General features: G+C 48.8%; 1 protein-coding gene across 11 annotated transcripts in view; it reads left to right on the forward strand.

Annotated features, from left to right (window-relative positions):
- The window catches only part of SPATA20 (spermatogenesis associated 20), a 2191885-nt gene that overhangs the window by 326971 nt on the left and 1843930 nt on the right, over positions 1 to 20984 (forward strand). For all 11 annotated transcript variants that reach the window (XM_085617132.1, XM_085617125.1, XM_085617126.1 and 8 more), the window contains one exon: positions 7455 to 7589. In XM_085617132.1, the coding sequence (XP_085473258.1) occupies positions 7486 to 7589 (104 nt within the window). In that variant the 5' untranslated portion in view covers positions 7455 to 7485. The remainder of the gene's footprint in view (positions 1 to 7454; positions 7590 to 20984) is intronic.

The raw sequence follows: 20984 nt of genomic DNA on the forward strand, positions 1-20984 counted from the left end.
AACTGGTCGGAATCAGTTGTCCTTTTTCTCGACCAGAAAAATATTGCTCAAGAAGCCCCTTTCTCGAGAAGGTACTTCACCTCTTTGCTTACCACCCGTGTCCCTTCCTGTAAGAAGACTAAAGGACGGGGTTGGGAGTGCTGGTGGGCTGTGCCAAAAAATTCTCTGTGAAAGCCCTTCACAGTTTGAAGCACCCATGTATCCTCTGTTATGAACGCCCATTTGTGGCTGAACCATTATAACCTTACCCCCACCCCTAGTAGGGAAGAAGGGATATTGCTTACCGGTGGTGCCATCTGGCATCTTGCTGGCTCTGCAGGCATTTCCTTTACCGACACTTCCTGTGCCATGACCTCCCCAGCGATAGAACCCTCTGAATTACTTGTGGTCTTGCCACTGGATAGGACGTCTTGTTTGCAGTCTATGGGGGTTGGAGATGTATGAGCTCCTCCTTCCTCTTCCGGTCCCTTCAAAAATCTGCTGGCCTGTTGGGCCTTCTCCAGAGATAAGGTATTCACAAAGTATGACAACTCCTTGATAAAAGGTTCTCCGAAGAGACCCCTCATTTGCCACTGGGCTGGCTTCATTGGTGTCCAATTGCCTACCTTAGGTTCAAATTTTAACAACCAGGAATGGCGATGCTCCGTCAATAATGTACAATTCGCATTACCCAAGAAAACAAAGGACCCACTGAGCACAACTTGATAGGATCGATCATCTGGCCTGACTCCCTGGCATCTTCCGCCTTGTCCAATATTTTAGTAATCGGCTCCAAGACATCTAATACCTTATCCTGACAGGAATGCCAGGAACGGTCCAGGCCCTTCTTAGGTGTTTGACAGTGATGAAAGTTGCCATCTTGGCATAGATGTCTGGGGAACTTGCCACCTTATTGGCCAACGAGGGCCTGGGGTATTCCGCCTTCAGGCATCCCCAAACCGCCTGCTCCATGGGTTTCCTGATGGGGCAGGCCACATAGCACGCTACCTTTGGCGCTGGTACTCAGTCCGCGGAGCGTGGTGAAAGATGTCTTCTGGGTTCAGCATGCCTGGTGTCCCCGCAGAGTTCTGTTCATCTGAGTCCTCCAGCCTGGGTTTCTTGGTGCCACCTTCTGGCCCCCAGGGTCATTTCAGACGTGGTTCCTCGCCCGTATCCCCATCATGTGTATCAGAGTGGTCCCCAGTATTATCATCTGCTCCCTGACGGGGCAGGAATTGTCATCGAGGGGTGTAATCAGGCTGGGAATCATCTTGTGCCTCGTGTGTGTCTAAACGCCTTTTTAGGAAAGTCTGGCGCAGCCTCTCGAAGGCATCAGATGAAGTAGTGGTTTGTCTAACCGGTACATTCTGTCTAGTCTTTTGCCTTGCCATTAGGTCCCCCTTCGTGCCTGAAGGAGGCTCAAGCCACGTACCACGCTGCACTTCACCGTCAATTCAATAATGCACTGGCTTAGGGGGTTGTAGGGCCGAAGAGACTGCCCCCTCTAGGAATACATCTATAGCATCCACTAACTCCTCATGAATAGTAAAGCAGAGATTGCTCCTCCTCCACAGATTGTCAATAGGGATCAAACTCGCCTGTCATAATTGATCAGGTGAAAGTTAGAGGTCAATATTCTTAGCTGGGCCGGCGAAAATTTGCCTTAACCCGTATGTGTATTCTACAAGGCCTCTAAATATACGGGCCTTTGAGAAGAGAATCGCCCCGTGGACGAACCGCTTATCTAAGCAGTTAAACTGTTGAGGTAAAACTATACCGGAATGTGAGGCATACCGTCCTTTTGCTGCGTCTCGTGTGCTCACTGTAGTGATCGTCCGATCAGCAGTCTAGTGTTCCAGCATGTTGTAAGACACACTGAACACCCACCCACCACAGGTGTCACCAGTCAGGTGACCCTGGCAATAAAAGGGGCCGAGCACACATCCTCTGGACCAGTTATCCAACTACAATACCAGTGTCTGCGTCCATCATTTTACTAGCATGAGGGCCTGAGGCCCAAATACTACAATGGCGACGAGTGGGTCCTATCCCATGTGTGCTATGGCCTCGCCTGCCCTGGTCCTGGTGGGGGAAGTGTGAGGCCAATGAGGACTGGCAAGGGGAAGTGAGCTGTCACGTGAAATTGGCACCCACCCCCAGCGAGGAAGGCGCCAGATGTCGGAAGGCCCGCGGGGGCATGCGACGAGCCCCGGGCCTACATGAAGACGATGCAGTGACTGGGAGCCCACCCCGCACCTCATGAGCCTGCCGCTGTGAACCCCGCAAGTGTGAAGAACCACGCGGAGCCCACCCGCGTGGATGAAAGGGCCCGTCGGCCGAAGGTGGGGAACTGCGGAAGGTGAGAACACGAAGGGAAGCCAGCGGGAGCCCACCCCGCTCCTTCATCCCCCACGATCAAGCGTGGCATGCCCGAGAGCAATGAGGTCCGCGGGAGCCCACCCCGCATCTACAGCCACGAGTGAACACTCACCCGTCACGAAGCCCCGCAGTTAACAAGCCCCCCCCCTGTGCAGCCGGTGAGAGAAAAGGTCTGCTGCGAGGGGCGGGAAACCTCGAAAGTGAATGGCTGGCTCGCGGCAGGTCGTTGCACTGACTCCCCCCCGCCCCCCCGCACCCTCCCCAACCTCCCCTGGCAATGGTGAAGGGGGAGGCGTAGTGTGAGGCCCCGCGGCCTGTAGCGAAGGCAGGACTGGCCACGACAACAGGGGCTGTCGGTGGACATGATTAAAGCGGAGCCCACCGGCAGCTGCAGCGATACGAGCCCCCATACAGCAAAAGGACCTGGGGCATGGAGCAGAGTGAAGCGGCCCCTGTAATGGAAGTAAGGCCGCAGCACCGAACAGCGACCCCTGTCTCCTCCGCCTGCCGCCCCCGCGCAGCATGTGAGCTGAGTGAGGCTGCCGCGGGCAGGGAGAGTGAGGATGAGGCAGCGTGCGGCCCTTGGCCGATTAAAGCTACTCACCGTGCGGAAGAGTCCTCCGGTGAACGGCTGGCCGCCACAGCATCTCCCCGAGACTCGGCCGCAGCCTGTGTATTGTCGCCCTCATTCCCTACACAGCACGAACCGCAGTGCCCAATACTAAAATAAATAAATAAACATACCGGCGAGTGGGAGGAGGTGCGGCTGCCCGATGAGAGTACCTCCACCGGCGCATATGCAGGAGTGCCCCGCCCGCAGGAAGGAAGCAGGCACACAGACTAGTCCGAGCCAGCAAGAGGCTCAGGTCTAATGTAAACTAGCAGGAAAGCGGCAGGAGCGAAAGTGAAGTGGCCGTTTGAGTCATGCCTACAGTGTGGAGAGAAAAAAAAAACTAATTATATTCCCACAGGACACCAAAAAGAACTGAAAATAAATCAGGGATGCACCTACTTAGCTGCGAGTGCTAGCGCCGGGCTGGGGAAGTGCCTAGGAGCAGCTGAGTTCACGAGACAATCCTGGTGCCAGCACACTCGGAGAAGAGTAGAGATAGCGCAAAGCCTGGGTTCTCAAACAGTCTGGGCCACGTTCCAGGTAATGCAGCACTGCCATCTAGTGGCCAAAGTGCAGTATTACGCCCACTACATTAAAGACTGTTACTCTAAGGGTATATGCAATATATGGAAAGACCTAGTGGTCTGGGAGGCGAACTGATGTGCCAGGCTACTACACAGCTTTGAGGACAAAGAGTAAGTGCGCAGGACAGCGTCCATAGTACGTTAACGCACAACAGGGACAGCTACTTGTAACCCACAACCAGTGGTAAGGCAATGCACACGCTCTGAATACCGAGTCAAGCAAGTCAAGAGGAAGGCAAGTCGAATATGTGCAGAAGATAGAGCCCGAGGAGCAAACTCATGGTGCCAGGAAAACCCTTGAGAGCATCTAAGGTGAAAGGCAGCGCAGGAACAGGAGCTGCAGAACCCACCGACAGTGAGAAGGGTACCGGCGAGAAGGGAGCCCTGAACATAGTGAGAATGAAGGTGCAGCGGTACCTGGTGGCCACAGGTTGTCGCAGCAGCAGCAGGAAAAGGCAGTAGCACCACCAGGAAGACCAGGGTGATTCAGGAACCCAGCACCAAGCTAGTGCTCAGCAGCATAGAGACAGCGGCTCCAGCTCCAGGAATGCAAGCACTGAAGAGAATGCGCAGTAAGTGCGTCCAACGCAGCAACCAGAGGGCGTAGTCTGAAGCGTGCTGAAGCAATGCGACTGCGGAGAGAAGAAGTGGTTGCGCGGACCACCAGAAGCACGAAAACCCGCAGTAGGAGGAAGAAGCAGACCAGCCAGATGGTCGCAAGGGAGAAGCCGACCAACCAGTTGGTCGCAAGGGAGAAGCTGACCTGCCAGATGGTCGCAAGGAAGATGCCGACCAGGCAGATGGTCGCAAGGAAGACGCCGACCAACCAGATGGTCGCAAGGAAGAAGCCGACCCACCCGTTGGTCACAAGGAGTATGCCGACCTACAAGAGGTCAGAGAGCACACTGACCTGTCAAGAGGTCAGAGCGGGAGTGAAGAGGAAGACCGAGGGGACGTCCTTGAAGAGGACCCCAGGAGAGGTCCGTGAAGAGGACCAGAAAGAGATGGACGAGAGGTCCAACAACAACATCACTTTGAAGTAAGAAGTAATCGTGAGAAAGAAGGTCGCGACGACCGGTCCAGTCAGAGAGTGAAAGGAAGACAGTCTCCTAGTGCTGGGACAAGACCAGAGGGAAACGTGTAGAGTGCACGCTACACAGAGAAGCCTGGTAAGGACGACCAAGATGGCGAGAAGATCGGACTGCGTCGCAAAGGAAGAGAAAGACAGATCCTGAGTGGCACGACGCCACGACGAAGGAAGAAGAGAAGAATGGAGAAGAGCAAAGAGGTGTGCATGACAGACCAACACAACACCCACCAGAAGGGGAACACCCGAAGAGAAGAAAGGAGAAGAGCAAAGAGGTGTGCGTGACAGACCAACACAGCACACACCAGAAAGGGGAACACCTGAAGAGGAAAGGAGAAGAGCAAAGAGGTGTGCGTGACAGATCAACACAACACACACCGGAAGGGGAACACCTGAAGAGGAAAGTGAGAAGGTGCATGGACATCCGAACACAGTACCTGGAAAACATCAGCACCACTGGGAGTACACATCTATGTGCAAACCCGAAGGTCACCCGGGGACGACAGAGGCGAGCAGGCCGGTCAGTTGGTAACAACCACCTCTGGGATGGAACGGACACAGGACCGTGGATATCTAAGGGGCAGAGGCCTCGGGGACACCGGAGGCAGCGGGTCCCGAAACGAGAGACGGACTGTTGAAGCTTGCTCTGGAGATCCTGGGAGAACGAAGGTAGCATGCGAAGGACCAAGTGCCAACAACACCCTTTTCAGGTGGAGCTTCGGACACGGAGAGAGGACCCGTAGCGACTCCTCCAACGTGGTTGGAGCGACAAGGCGGCAGTCCGGTCCAGTGGAAGCCTGGCAGCAAAGGGCCTCCGGGTCGTCCAGTGAGAGGGGACACCCACGAGAGAGGGCTATCCGTGAGAGGGATATCCTTCAACTGTGAATCCTGTTAGAAGACCACCACCAGTTGGAGAAAACACCTCTACCAGGACTATACAGTGGAAATTAAAACACCAATGATCCACCATCATTTAATCTACACTTTTCACTGACGGCAGTACAGGAAGAAGGAGACTGTAAGGCACACTTCCACGGTGCAAATTCGAAAGAACACATCAACAGAGCACCGGGACATCGTGCCAAGGAGACAGAGTGGTCCCGGCTGCAAGGATACCCTCACCGGCAGTTGACCATCAGCGAAGAGAGTACGTGGAATTCATTATCACTGACTTATATTTTGGTTGTAATTTGTATTCTCTCCCACAGGTTCGGACTTCTTTGTTTTGACCTTTATTAAAGTTTGGGAGGGATGTAGTGATCGTCCGATCAGCAGTCTAGTGTTCCAGCATGTTGTAAGACACACTGAACACCCACCCACCACAGGTGTCACCAGTCAGGTGACCCTGGCAATAAAAGGGGCCGAGCACACGTGCTCTGGGCCAGTTATCCAACTACAATACCAGTGTCTGCGTCCATCATCTTACTAGCATGAGGGCCTGAGGCCCAAATACTACACTCACTACAGTGACAGCCACTCCCTGGCAGAGAGGGGAAACTGTCCAGAGCGGCGAGTACTCCCGGGAATGCAAGGGACGCAACTCCTACCTGCAGGATGCGTGCTCCACGCCCCGACAGGGGTGAAGCCACACCGCATGTCTCGTCGGTACGAGACGCATTTTGCATGCGGATGACGCCACTGCTATACACACTGGTGCCGTGTGGGCGGCCGTGCCTCCCTGTGGGCGCTAAACCAAGCTTCTTCGTCAGTTAATGGAGATGCTTCAGAAAAGACCGACAGGGAAGTCCTCCAACTGTGAGAACCACGTGCCCCCTAAAACGGACAAGTGGTGTTCAAAAGTGGATAGATCACGGTGCTCGGCCGCAATAACAATGGTGAAAAAAGAGGAAGTGCTGGTCCTTGATGTTGCTGATACGAGACTTATTCTATGGTTTTACTGTTGACTTGTTGCAAAGACTCGTGGGATTTGTAGTCTTTGAATTTAACGTGTTGTTTAAGGCTGCTGAGTGGAATAATTTGATGTGCTATCAAACTGTTGTAAAGCAAATGCTAGATTATGCATGTGCATAGAACATTGGCTCCAGCACACGTTTATAAATTAAAAATGTCCACTTAAATGAATGTATGAAATATAATTGGGGGAATAAAAGCAGAAAAATTCAAAGGTTATGTCAGTAATATGGTGATTGTGGTGATGCTATTTGGTGTGGCTGTGAGTGGACACATTATGTTATTGATTGTACTGTAGTGCTGTTGGGGTCATAATCTAGTACTGGAGGGAGGATTGGGTAGTATTGTGGTTGAATGGGGGCTGTAGTTTCAGCTAGTGGGGGAGGGTATAGTGGAGTAGAATGGTAGTTAAGTGCTCCTGTGGAAATCGAGGGCAGGACGTGCTAGTGTGGTGGTACAATTCTGGTAGTACACCAGTATGCAGCTTTCCTGGTAGGGCAGTGCTGGATTTCGTAGTGACATGTTGATTATAGCAGGTAGTGGCATGGACATGATGTGGTGTGAGGTAGTGTGGGAATTATGGAAGTAGTGCTGGGGGCAGTGGTGCAGTGCTGGGGTTTGGAGTGTTGTAGTTTGGGTTTAATTGTACAGTAGTTTTGGGTGCTAGTGCAGGGCTGAAGATGATATTGATGTACAAAGCAACAGTGCACTGTAGAAGATAGGTTTATAATAAGACTGTGGGAGGAGCGAGGGCAGTCCTAGGACATACTTTGGGAGGAGAGACTTAGGAGGGATGAAAAAAGGTGCATGGGGAGTTGCAGAGTGCGGGAAGGTGGTGAAAGAAGTGAACCCCTTGTAGATATTGAAGTGATTTAAAGTCATGACTTTTTGTTTCTTCCAGGAGGCTCTTTCTCTGGAGAAATCACATAAAAATGGCCACAGGCGGGAGAAGAGCTACCATAACCGTTCATGCTAACAGTCTTATCAACGAGAAGTCTCCATATCTCCTGCAACATGCACACAATCCTGTAGACTGGTGAGTGTTATTGCAGTGGAACAAGTTGTGAGGCCAATGTGGAAGTGCCTTACCTTTGGAAGCATTGTCAGCAATGCATTGCACTGTCTACAATGTTAATGTGGTGTATTCCTTTGGGCCCTCCACAAAGGGACAAAACAGAACATTGCCAGTAGCCCATCAGGTTTTGGGGGGGAAGAATACGCCTCAATTAAATAGTCATGATTCAGGTTTTGAGGTTATCCATGATCTGATTCTCTCACACTGGAAGCGTCTCCACTCGTACACTGCATACTGGAGCACAACTTTAAATACCTATGTTAAAATATGAAATAAATTGTGTAATTAAAAAATTCCCTTATACTGCAACATGTTTAGTCCTTTTTAAATAGCAATACATTCTAATCAGACACATCTAACTGCATTTGACTAAAAACACCCCCATAACAACATAATAAAACTAAAAAGCAGAATCAAATGGTATCTGATGCTAAGACTAATATAAGAGGGAAACAAACAACGTGTTTTAAAGATTCTAGAAGCGCCCTGTATCATCATGCCCTGGTGGTTTATTTTCCAAGCTTACAGACCTAAGCTCCCTAAACAAAGCAGGCTACTTGTGACTGAACACTTGTTTTTTACTGTATTTTTCAGGTGTGTATAAAAATAGAAGCTTTTTTCTAGTTTTGTCAAGGTATTTTCATTTCTCTATTCTCAGTGATTATGTCAACTGTTTTGGCCAGGCATCCTCAATTTGTGTCATCTGCTTTTTTAAGTTGCTCTATTAGGAAGTATAAAGTCAGTTTGGAAATATCATGTAGAAGGCTGATATGTAGAGGAAGTGTGTGAGTCAGGCTAAACTGGGAGAGGTAGGCAAAGCACCTTTCATCTCCACTTCTGCTGGGAAAAGATCACTTTTCGTTCCTTGGTTTCGGTGGCACCTTGTTTTGTTGCCAGACCAACTTTGCTGTCCTGATCTCTCTTGATGTTGAGGTTTTTTAGGGTTTTGCCATTAGTGCTCTTGACGTCAAGGCTTCCAACCCCAAAATCAAGCTAGAAATCTTAGAGATGAATACTCTTTACTGTCCCCACATCCAAGCTGAATCTGTGACTGATGAACTCCCACTCAGTGCCACTGTTGCTGCAGCTGACAAGCCAGCAGCTTCCAAAGCATGAAGCATGAGCCACAACACTGGCAAACCTGCTCCTCTGCACCTGAGGCTCTATGATATTTTTTTTGCCGTTAAAAGTGGACCTGGAACTTTCCTCCAACTCTGTGAGCCTTTTGTTGACTCCTAAACGCTTTACAGTGTGCTGGGGAATGATGTCCCTACTGAAAGCAACAGGGTTCAAGCCATGCAGAGACTACAGGAATCCAATGTCACCTGCAGAAGGTGTATCTTTGAAGCTAGGGATCCAGCTATGACACTAAGTTGTACGACAGATGTGCCCTTGTATACCCAAAGGCAATTTAGAACCAGGAAGCAAAACTCTGTTGTGGGACCAAAAAGGATGTTGCCATAGAAGGATGTTGAGCGTCGTTGCCGAGACTGGAACCCTGTTCCCCAGCATCGAGGTCGACCGCTCAAGCCTCGCTTGATACTCCCTTTACTTTTCTTGTAGCAACTAATAAGTATGTTACTGGTTTTATTGTAGATAGCGAGCTCCTAAATATGTTAGGGGACTTTCATTTTTCATCTTGACAATGACGTCAACAACACTCCGAGATCTTACAACCCATTTTGCTTCATGGATATGGCCCTAACTGCGGTTCGCATGTTGGATCTTTTATACGCCACTTAACGCACCATGTCCTCTATTAATGTGTACCCGTCATTCAGTAGGACCACTGTTTGTGTTTTCTATATTATTGCCCAGCTCCCAACTCTCTCATAAAAACTCTTAATAAGCATTGGCAAAAGAAGAAATAAAGGCGGTTTAAGACGTATTGGCTTTTAAAACACAAATTTGCAACAAGATGCTATAGATTTCAAGCTTTTAGCCTGGCAGCTTCTTCAGAAAATAATTTGCAAGTTACTAGGAGCCCATAACTTCACGGCGCACTCACAGCAGGGAGTGAAACAAATCGCACACATAAAGCGAGCCACTACAGAAATACCTCGACATGCTGCAGCGGCTGGGAAATACCAACGAATCCGTATTTAACATGGAGCTGACAAAAGTTTAAGCCAGGTTAAGTAGAAAGAATGGGCGCTGAAGACTAGAGAGGCAAGAGTTTATCTCTGAATGTTACATTGAAAGAAAATATTGTGTATGCATGGCTTCACTACAACAACATGCTGATGCAGTTCTGCAACAACAACACACTGAATGAATCTCAAGCACTGCCACATAAGGGCCACATTCCAGTCCATTGTTAGGACTCAAACTGCACCCTCTTGACAAGGCTCAAATAGACAAACACCCGTCCTGGATTGCCTGTGTTTCGATCAAGTGGGTAGGTAACAGCAAATATGAAAATCAGTCTTGGTCCTGCTCCAATAGGAACAGCCCAGCACGAACCAGACTGTTCGTATTGGAGCAGGGTCAAGGCTGATTTGCATATGCACTGCTTCCTGTGTGAGGTGGCACAGTGGCCAAAAAAACATGGATTTTATTTTGGCCTAAAGTAATTAGTAGTGGCTGACATTAATTCAAGCAATGCACCTATCACTTTATTTATTTCTTATGAATGGATTTATGGTACTTCTTAAAGCAAATAGAGGCTTTTTCCACAGGAAGAGAAGACAAACTCAATGTCAGGGCAAAGTTATAAAGAAAAGTTAGAATCGCAGATGACTGCATTATTGACAGTTAATCTATCATGATTGAAATCCCATTTAAAAACAATCACTGCTATCCAAAGGAGCAATGAGTAACTGAAAAAGACTTCAGATGCACTGTTAAAGCACGCAGCAGGAAGATTGTAGTCAAAAAAGAGAACCAGAGATCACCTCTACTCCCATGGAGTGCTGAAAGAAAATTGACAAAGACGAAAAATAAGGTCTCACCTTGGGGCCTTTTGTTTTATCGACTGATTTTTGGTGATGCTGATGAGCATAGGTAAAGAGCAAAATGCTTTTTCTGAGGCTGTGCAGCCTCCGCAAACAAAAAAGAAAAAACACGTCATGATGTTACTGGTGCCTGCATTGTTCGGTGGGCATGCACATGCGCGATGATGTATACGGATGCAAGCATCACCACGCATGCACATGCCTTGTCTACTGATCCAAGATGGAAGATGCCATTTGCTTAATAAAAAATCTTTAAAAAGTAAATTACGCTATAGCGCATTTCATTAACAACAGTCTAAGAAACCAAAAAACTTTGAAAGGTTTGTGAGTGGTAAGCAAGGAACAGAGGAGTTGGTGGTGGAATCAACAGGGAGTGGATTAAATAGAAAAGCGGTGGAGGAGAAGAAAAAAAACAGAGGATAAAGTAGCACATATGGTAGAGAGTAATATGGAGCATGGTCGCGTGTATTTGGCGGGGAGCAATCGCACGAGGGCGAGAGGTGCAAAACATTCATTGAGAACTTGACCAAAAGAAAAAAGTAGTTCCCCCCCAAATGTGAGCACTGGAAGGATACAGGTCAGCCAAACAAAAACTTGGTGAAGAGGCTATGTTCTAGGGGAGAGAGAGAGAAACACAAGAAAAAGAAGAAAAGCCATTGAATAAGAAGCAAGGAAATAAGAGTGACAATAAAGCCAAGCAATGGAAGTAATGAGCAAGCTGTAATCCCACTAAGATTTTGGGATAGTCCACAAGAGGACTTTTATCAATGACTGCTGAATCTGTGCTTTAGGAGAAACCTAAAAAGTAGGTTCCTGAATGTAGTGGAAGGACGCGAGTCATCCAATTAAAATGATGGTAAAGACGCTATACTACAGGGAAGGGACACACTCAAGACAAGCAAGTCAAGCCATCACATAAGAAGCAAGCAAATGAGACTGACAATAAAGCCAGCTAATGATAAGCAATGGGCTAACCCCAAATCTACTATAAATATTATTATTGTGCGCAATAGGTCTTTGAAAACAGACATCAAAAGGTGTATGTAGTTGAAACCTAAAAAGGAGGTAAAGATTTGGGAACAATTACTCATGGTGCTTTTTGGGGCTGCTCTACTTTCTGACTTCTTGTGTCATGACTCATCTTTAGGATATTAAAACTTTCTTAACTAGCTTCACTTGATCATGGAAAAAATTGATCCTGAAATTATTATAACCAAATATAGATCTCACCCACACCATTGTTTACAGATCTTCTTCCTAAGCTAAATCCCGCTACCAAAAATGCTGCAAATGATTGGCAACGGGACTACAGTCCCATTAAGAAAGCTCATTATAATGGCCAATTTAGCTGATTATAAAATTTCTTTCAGGGACACCTGAACTTCAAGTGCATCCTATTATCGACCAACACTCAACAATAATTATTGAAAATCTTCAAAGCATTGATTGAAACTTCCTATTTTAAATCTGCTTTCACCCTATCTCAAACTAAACTGTCCTGTTTCCTCATCTCTAAAATTTCTTTCATTCGTGAAACCATTTATGCCAGGATCTCTATGCATATGCTTGGTCCCCTTTCCCTACCAGTCCACTGCCCATATGGTTTAAATTTCTCGCTCGCATCTGCTGAGTTACTAATATTGATAGTACAATTCAAATTAGGTTTTCATATACATCCCTTTCCAATTAACCTCTTCTGTCTAATTGTCTCCTGCATTATAGCAAAAGTGACCTCATGATCAATATTTCCCTGACATCGGGCTCCCTCGTAATCAACTTAAAGATGGTGTCATTGTGCCACTTCTTAAAAAGCCTAGACTAAAACCTTGTTTCCCTTCTGATTACATGTTACACTACTATCATTCTGCTTTATCCTCGAGCAAAAATTACATGTTACACTACTATCATTCTGCTTTATCCTTGAGCAAAAATTATCAAAAAGTTTGTTGAAACTCTTATTTTTTGCAGAAGGCACATTGCGGCACAGGGGCGATGATAGTGTCAACCATTGACAATCTCTCAAGGGCTCCCTCCAAAGTTAGTAAATAAGCACATGCATGCTTTGTAAGAGAGAATCAGAAAACATCACATTCCAAGTAGGGTCAACACTTAGATCAGTTCCATCATTGAGAGCGGCCTCTCAGGTTTCAATGGCATTCCTTGCCAAACTACCAAGAATTTGACATGAACAACGTTGGTACGGCTAACCTCCTTCCAAATGCTTAATGTGGAGCATTAAGATATTGGGACTCATGGTTTATATTGTGGTCCAGATAAAATGGCCGCACAGACTGTGATTTTGTAGAATTTGAGATTTAGTGCCGTCAGAGTTGCCAAGCACGTCACTGCACTCCCATGTTCCTTAGGAAGTGTCTAAAAAGGTACTCGTAAGGAAAAAAGACCTACAACTCCAAACATTCAGAACACTTCATAATAAACAGGTGATCCTCCCCAACTCTTCCTTTTATATTTTCAAGGCTATAGTTTCAACTGTGTAACGGAGGACCATGAGTACTCTGTGGCTGACCATCCAGCCTGACACTAGATGTGTGCCATTAACCTACATGGTGCATACTTTCACATCCGTTAATTTCCTAGGGTAAAACTTTGGAAAAGAGGAAATCTGTGTAGTAACCCTGGATTTTTCGCTTTTTGCTGGACCCTATATTTTTACTGACTTTAGAACTCTGTACACTTTACCTCTGTTAATCAGTAGTGAAATGGCTGTGTGCCCCCTTTAAACACGGTTGAATTGGCATACTCCTAATTGGTATATTTAACTTACCTATACGTCCCTAATGTATGATACAAAATGCACTTATGACCTGGAAGTTAAATGCCACTATTGAACTTCAATACCTGTTAGGCCATCCACTACAGTGGCAGTGCAATCATGGCTTCAGGTCTGACATTGTAGCCTGAATGTAGCAATGTAAAAACTGCCAACCGAGCTGTCAAAATAAACCCAATTCACAGGTCAAAACCTTCCCTTTAAATATCAATAAGTTACCCCTATTAATGCCTCGTAATCAACAAGGGAGGGTACGTTGTATTTAAAAATAGGACGTGACGTAAGACATGTAGAAATGTAATGTTATGTGCCCTTACAGTGACTAGCATCCAAAATCTATTTTCATTGTGGCAGGCCTAGCTGTTCTATGTAAAATATAATTGTACAGATTAAAATACTAATACAGTATCTCAGCAATGAGACCACCTAGCAAAATACTTAAACAACTAATGTTAATAGTTATTAATATCCAATTTGATGGAAAAGTTGTTTTCTTCCTAAATATTAAAGAAAATGACCTTTTATAAAGTTAACCTTTCCCGGCCTGATGATCCAATAGACTAAATTGCATTGGCTTTCTAGCTTTGACCAGCCAGTAACTAACCTTGAAAAGGTGTGAAATGCCTCCTAGGAGCCAAAAATAGGCTGACCCAAATAGGCAGAGATGACTGCCCTGAACTACAACTAATATGCAAGGTGGGGGTTGTGGACATCCTTTTTCTTTTTGACACTACAGTGCCAAAATCCTGTTTGAAAGGGCTGCTGGGTTCAAATATAACACTTGAGGCACAATTGAAAGGGGAGAGAATAGGATGCTAAGACCAATTCTTGTGAGCCTTTGGGTTTAATGTGGGTACAGTGGCTACCTCAAACTGAATTTTAGTGATAGATGTGGGAGGATACTAGGTTTATCATGAAACACTCCCTACACCCACCCATCTCTCAGAGCCCAAGTTTAATGTGGCAGTAGACCTTTGTCACCTTAAAAATACCCAAACTGTGTGAGGTGAGCCCTGGGAACTTTTATCCCAATGGTTGGGGTGTTCTCAGGGGTCATTCCCACCAACTAGCTAGTGCCAGGCATAGATATGGCATTTCCGGGTACCCACTTTAGAACACATCCTGGACCTACAGAAGATCAACAGATGACTGGGCCTGCTGTCTCTGACTTGAGAGGAGCCTTGGGGGATTAGACCTGCTCCCGCTTGTACCCACTTTAAAGAAGTGGACTCCAAGGGTCATAAGAGTGTTCAGGCTACAGGGATTTAACAAGCTTCAAGAGGTCTTTTCCAGTAAGTACCCAGCGGACTAGTGGCAACTGGATCCTGCTGTGAGTCTGTATGTGGCCTGGGGGAGGAGGGGGCTTAGAAGTGTACTCCTGTGGTATATTGGTAGTTAAAAGACTAAGGACCTGATTTAGATCTTGGCGGGTCTGTCGTCATCCCTCCGTGGTGGTGGTTACAAGTACTCCGTCGAGAGGACGAAGTCCAGGCTGCTGTTTATTTAGATGTGGGCTGGCTGAACCATCATCCGCATCAACAGACTGGAAATCAGTTCAGTTCAGTACATACGTAATAGAAGATCATGACTCGATTCTAAACGACAAAATGCTTTTAAACATCTTTACAACCTGAGGCTTTCCAGCTATTGACCTGTTCACTAGCAAACACCACAAAATGGCAGCATTATGTATTCAGGTATCTAGAGCCTTGTTCCAGCTGTTATGCTCTTTCAATACATAAGTTGAGGGACTTCGAAAAAAGAGCAGTGTTGGCTCTAACTGACCGCACAGGCTTTTGTATTGTATATATGCATGCAATAGTACTCAACCTTCTAATGGTCCTACTGCTCTAAAACTATAAACCAAAGTGAAAAACAATATTCAAAAGGGAGATCTTAAGATGGCGACCTGATCGGACGAAGTTCCCGGAGGCTCCTCGTCGCGGGCCCCCTTTCCCGGTTATTTCGCTAGCAGGATCCCCAGCTGTGCGCCACAAAAGGTGCCACGGCTTTGGGAAACGAAGCGCTATCACGAGGAACAGCTCTGATGGCAATGGGCGCCGCGGTGACCTTCCGAACAGCCTGGCGCTCTCCAACTGAAAATGGCACCCAGGCCGTGAGCACCACAGCGCGAAGCGACGTCCGCCAGGCACCAGACCCTGGGGTGAGAGGACATCGCCGGACCTGGGGCGGGCTCCCGAGGCGGCCCTCTCTCCTATCCGAGAGGGCGCGCAGGCACGTGAGGAGCGGGCTCAGACTCCGGCTGCGGGAGGAAACAAGCGTGAAGTGGAGGGCCCGGAGGCGCGGAAATTGAGACCGCGGCTGACGGGCCTAAACAGGCAGTGCTGGACTCCATTGGCAATAGCTAGCGGCGCAGACAAAAGAGGGCTGTTGCGGCCGGTGATAAGGCTGAAATCACGGAGGGTGCCCCCTGCAAAACTTGCCTCCGCGACGGTGGCTGAGAGCTGGGCTGTGCTGTGCAGAGGAGCGGTGAGTGAAGACCCTCACCTGGACAGTAGCACGACACCCAAGAGCCTGGTTGGTGGGCCTCCATAGACAGGGAACCCGGCCCCGGAGTCCTGGCTGGGGCCCTACCCATTGCAGTGTCCGCCTGGGGAGGAACGTGAAGAAAGCGTCTGGTCCCCGTAGTGCTAATCTCCCAGGGGTCTCGGGCTGCGGGGCCGACATCAGGGGCTTAACGCAGAAGGAATCCAGCTGGGGCGCCAAATACAGGGCGCGGCACCACGAGCACGGCAAGCCATACCGGAGGGCCTCTTCCGGGAGCACCAGAGGGCCTTCTCAGCGAGCACGGCAGCGGTCAATAGCCAAGCGGTGCGCAGCGGAACGCTGCTGAGGGACTGCACACCGGAACAGACCTTGTGCACCCCAACCAACGAAGCCCACTCATGCAGCCCAAGGCGATTTACAGCGCTAGGTACCCAGCAGCGGGGCCCCCACACCGAAGGCCGGCCATACGGGGGGAGATTGCCCCGGGGGCCCCTCCTTAGGCGCACCTCCCAATTCCAGGCAGTAGGAGGAGGACAAGTTAACGAAAGGTGTGAGACGCCTAGCAGCTACACAGACATACAATCCATCTGTGGCCTAATGAGACACCCACACTAACCTCAGTGACGACGCTCCGCGGGACAAGCCACAGCTGTAAGCCGGTAGGTAGGAGAGTCGGATAGGAGAAGAACCTAGCGAGTGGTCCGGATCGGAGTAGCTCACACACCGACCGGATCATACCGACCCACCACACGAATCCCAAGAGGGGGGTGGGGGGGGGGGGGAGTGCCACCCGGCCACTCCCTACAGCTTGGTGTGCAACACAGGACAGTCCTGCAAGTGGAGGGCCCAGAGGGTAAACCCGTTGTGGGTAAGCATCTACAACGTTGGTGAAAACAGTGGGCGTCCGCGTGACAAGAGACGGAGGGAACGGGGGGGCCCCCAGCTCCCCGTTGGTCATTGAGATCCCCTAGCAATATCTGCACAGGTGGTACACTGAGGCTTTGGCAGGCGGCCTTACGATGTCCACAATGCGGAAGAAAGGGGAGAGATAGTTGATAGAAATGCTCACTAAAGGCCCCACAGCAGGAGATGGGGTGGGACTTACCTCTCCGACGTCAACACAACACACTGAACGAGAGCACAGGGATGCGCCCGTTCACTCAGGCGTTTCTTGAAGCACTTTTCAACACGCTCCGGGAAGACTTCCAGACGCTGAAGCAGGAAATAGCGGGTGAAGTAAGAGAAATGCGCCAAGATCTCGGCGAGCTAGGGGAGCGTGTAGCTACCGTAGAGAATGGCGAACAGTCCAAAAATGAAGAAGTAGAGCTCCTACAGCAAGAACTCATACGCCTAAAGGACCAACAGGTGGATCTACAGGCCCACACCAAAGACCTAGAGAATCGGTCGCACGAAGAAGGGGCAGACGTGGCCGGATACCTCCAAGGCCTCTTCAGGGAGATCCTGGGTGAACCCTCTGATTTTGAGGTACGCATTGATCGAGGACACAGAGTGGGTGCCAGGAGGAAAGTGCCGGCCCCACCTCCCGACATTCTGGCCTTCCTGCCGGACTTTCCCCTTAAAGAACGCATATTGCGGGAGGCACGGCTGAAACAACCCCTCATCTTCCAAGGACATCCCATAGCCCTCTACCAAGACCTGGCCTCCATCACTTTGCAGCATTCAAATAAGTGACCATCTCCTTTAAAGACAAAGGAGTGCCGTATTCTTGGGGCCACCCTTTTCGCCTGATCTTTAAATGGGATGGCAAGGTACAACAGCTGCGATCGCTCCAAGAAACTTGTGATCTGCTAGGGCTTGCGCACCGCAGCCCGGAGGCCTCCCCTAGCCCTTCACCACGCCTTCTGCCATGGGCAGCTGGCAGAAAGTGGGTCGCAGGCGTTCGGCCACTGCTGAATCGAGACCTGACCACGCAACTATGTCACAAGAGAGGGCATCGGCCCTAGAAGCGGTGTCAAGGGACACCTCGACTCCCGAATAAACTTAAAGCAGCGCAAGGGGATCCCAACGCCCTGAACCATGGCTGGCCGGGGGGGGGAGGAGCCGGGGTCGCCTGGGCTCCACAAGGACCCTGTTCTTTCTTCCCCATTTGCCTGCGACTTTGGAAAGCGGGCATTGGACAATGGTAACCTGTTGGGAAGGCTCAGTTGGGGTTAGGGAGGAGGGGAGGGGAGTTTTGGGAGGACGGGACAGACAGGAGATTTTGTTTGAGGGGGGCTGTTGGGGTTGGGGCAGGGGGAAGGGGGAAGGGGGAGGTAGCGGTGGGGGGGAACCGGTGTGCTCACCACGGTGAGGACCCATGGAAGGCGTATGACATGGGCAGAACCCCGCTAACGAGGCTATCCCACTTCACAAAGACATTATGTCGGGCCCTACTATAAAAGTTGTCACCCTTAATGTGAAGGGGTTAAATAATCCCATTAAGAGACGAGCCATCTTGTCCTATTTAGAGAATTCTGGCACCTCGATATGTCTCCTGTGCAGAGACTGGCACAGAATGAGGTCCCGAGCTTTTCCCCAGCAGTTTTACTCCTCTACTACGGATAAGATGGCGGGAGTAGTTATATTGTTTGCTAGGCACTTCCAGGGCACGGTGGGTGATAAGGTGGCAGAAATTAAAGGCAGGCTGCTGGCACATACGGTGAGGCTGGCTGGCACTTCTATGGTCGTGGGGTCCCTCTACGTCCCCAACTCAGGTCAAGAAATCTTTCTCATGGGAGCCCTCTCAGAGATCCTAGGTCCTCAAGATAGACATATTCTAGTGGGAGGCGATCTCAATCTGGTTATGAACCCGGAGGCATCCACTAAGAAGGGGGACCCCTGGCGGCTAATGACAGGCAGGTAATGCAGGGGAAATATGAGAAACCAATCAAGAGAGAGGTTACCTGCCTGGCTAATTCTATAGGGTCCTCAAAAAGGATCCCATTGTGGGCCCAACAAGACCGGCACAGACAATTGCAAAGATAGTCGAGTGATCAGCTGCTTTAATAAAAAAAAAAAATTCAATTTTATTTTCCAATAGTCAGAATCAGTTAAAAAGACGGTTAAGAAATACATACCAAAATTACATCGAAAATTGGTACATTAACAGTACAATGTCCCACAAAACTCAATCAAAATGGTCAGTCATACTAACTAACATGCACTCAAATCAACACACACATTCACATTCTAAAACAAAAATTCGCAACTGCATCAGGATAATACAGCTGCCACATGATGATCGAATGACAAGATTTCATATATCATCCAAGGGGTGAGGGTAGTTACAGTCCAGCTACCCGACACAAATTAAACGTCAACGCGCGTTTCGGTGTCTAGCCCCAGCCGGGGCCACACCTTCATCAGGGCGAAGATGGACAAGCAGAATGGGACAGACAAACACACGTGGGAGAGAAGAACCAATAACAAATAAGGAGCCCATTGATGCCTGTCACGCCATTTGTCGAAATGTCTCGTGGAGGAAGCAGACTCCCCCTCTCGCTATTTTGGGAAACTTTTGAATGCTTTTAAAGAAACCGGCTCATCCCTAGCCTCCTGCTATTGCCATTAGAGAGATATCGATTTGTGGCTGCTCTGGGAACCCTTCTCTGGCGAACGCTGGAATGAAAAGTCAATGCTAATATATGCGGATAATTACTGATCCCTTGCTGGATTGGAACTAGTCATCTTATTTCCCGCCTGCTCCTTTCGGGATCCTTATTTGTTCTTCTCTCCCAGGTGTGTTTGTCTGTCCCATTCTGCTTGTCCATCTTCGCCCTGATGAAGAAGTGACCCCGGCTGGGGCTAGACACCGAAACGCACGTTGGCGTTTAATTTGTGTTGGGTAGCTGGACTGTAACTACCCTCACCCCTTGTATGATATATGAAATCTTGTCATTCGATCATCATGTGGCAGCTGTATTATCCTGATGCAGTTGCGAATATTTGTTTTAGAATGTGAATGTGTGTGTTGATTTGAGTGCATGTTAGTATGACTGACCATTTTGATTGAGTTTTGTGGGACATTGTACTGTTAATGCACCAATTTTGGATGTAATTTTGATATGTATTTATTTCTTAACCGTCTTATTAACTGAATTTGACTATTGGAAAATAGAATTGAATTTTTTTTTTGATTAAAGCAGCTGATCACTGTACTATCTTTGCAATTGTCTGTGCCGGTCTTGTTGTGCCCACTATGGGATCCTTTTTGAGGACACTACAGAATTAGCCAGGCAGGTAACCTCTCTTGAATGAACCCGGAGGCAGCCAGGTCGGGCCATCGCAGTAGGTCCACGGGAGCTATATCGACAGAGGGGAAGAACTGGTTGAGTCACAGGGGATTAGTGGATCTTTGGCGAGAGGCCCACCCTCGGAGCGCACAATACTCCTTTTACTCACATGTGCACCACACATACGCCAGGCTGGATCACTTCATTGGGTCCTCGGAACTCAACACACTAGTGGACAAAGTAGACATCATTCCGGCCGCACTGTCTGACCATGACGCTGTGTCGGTGATTATAATAGTCCCCCAAACCAAAACGTCTAGAGGGAGCTGGCGACTGCATGAGACCCTGTTGCAAAGGAAGGGGGTGACCCAACAGCTACACAAATGCATCACTGAATACCTCATGACCAACAACAAGCCCGATACGCCCCTCACTGTGCTGTGGGGGACTCTTAAAGCGGTGGTGAGGGGGGACCTGATAGCTATATCTGCAGCAGAAACCAAACAGCGAAAGGAAAAAAGGGAAACCCTCACGGCCAAGGTGGTAGAATTAGAGTGCATAGCCGCACAGGAGCTCCAAGGATATGGCGACAATTGAAGGCCGCCAGGGCGCAGCTAGCGGGCCTTGACCTCGACAGAGCCGAGTAGGCGGCCCTGCGGCTCAAGCACACATACTACGTAGGAGGCGATGAAGTGGGGCGCCTTCTCGCAAGCAAACTCAGAGCTCGCGTTCAACGGTCTAAAATTACAGCCCTTCACAACGCCCGAGGAGAGACGGTGGGAGACGACGACCAGATAGCAGAAGCCTTTAGGGACTTCTGTGCCTCTCTCTATAGTAAGGACCTGACTGTCGACACAGATGGGGAGGCCTA

The sequence above is a fragment of the Triturus cristatus genome, chromosome 7 (genome assembly GCF_964204655.1).
Source record: "Triturus cristatus chromosome 7, aTriCri1.1, whole genome shotgun sequence".
Taxonomy (NCBI): domain Eukaryota; kingdom Metazoa; phylum Chordata; class Amphibia; order Caudata; family Salamandridae; genus Triturus; species Triturus cristatus.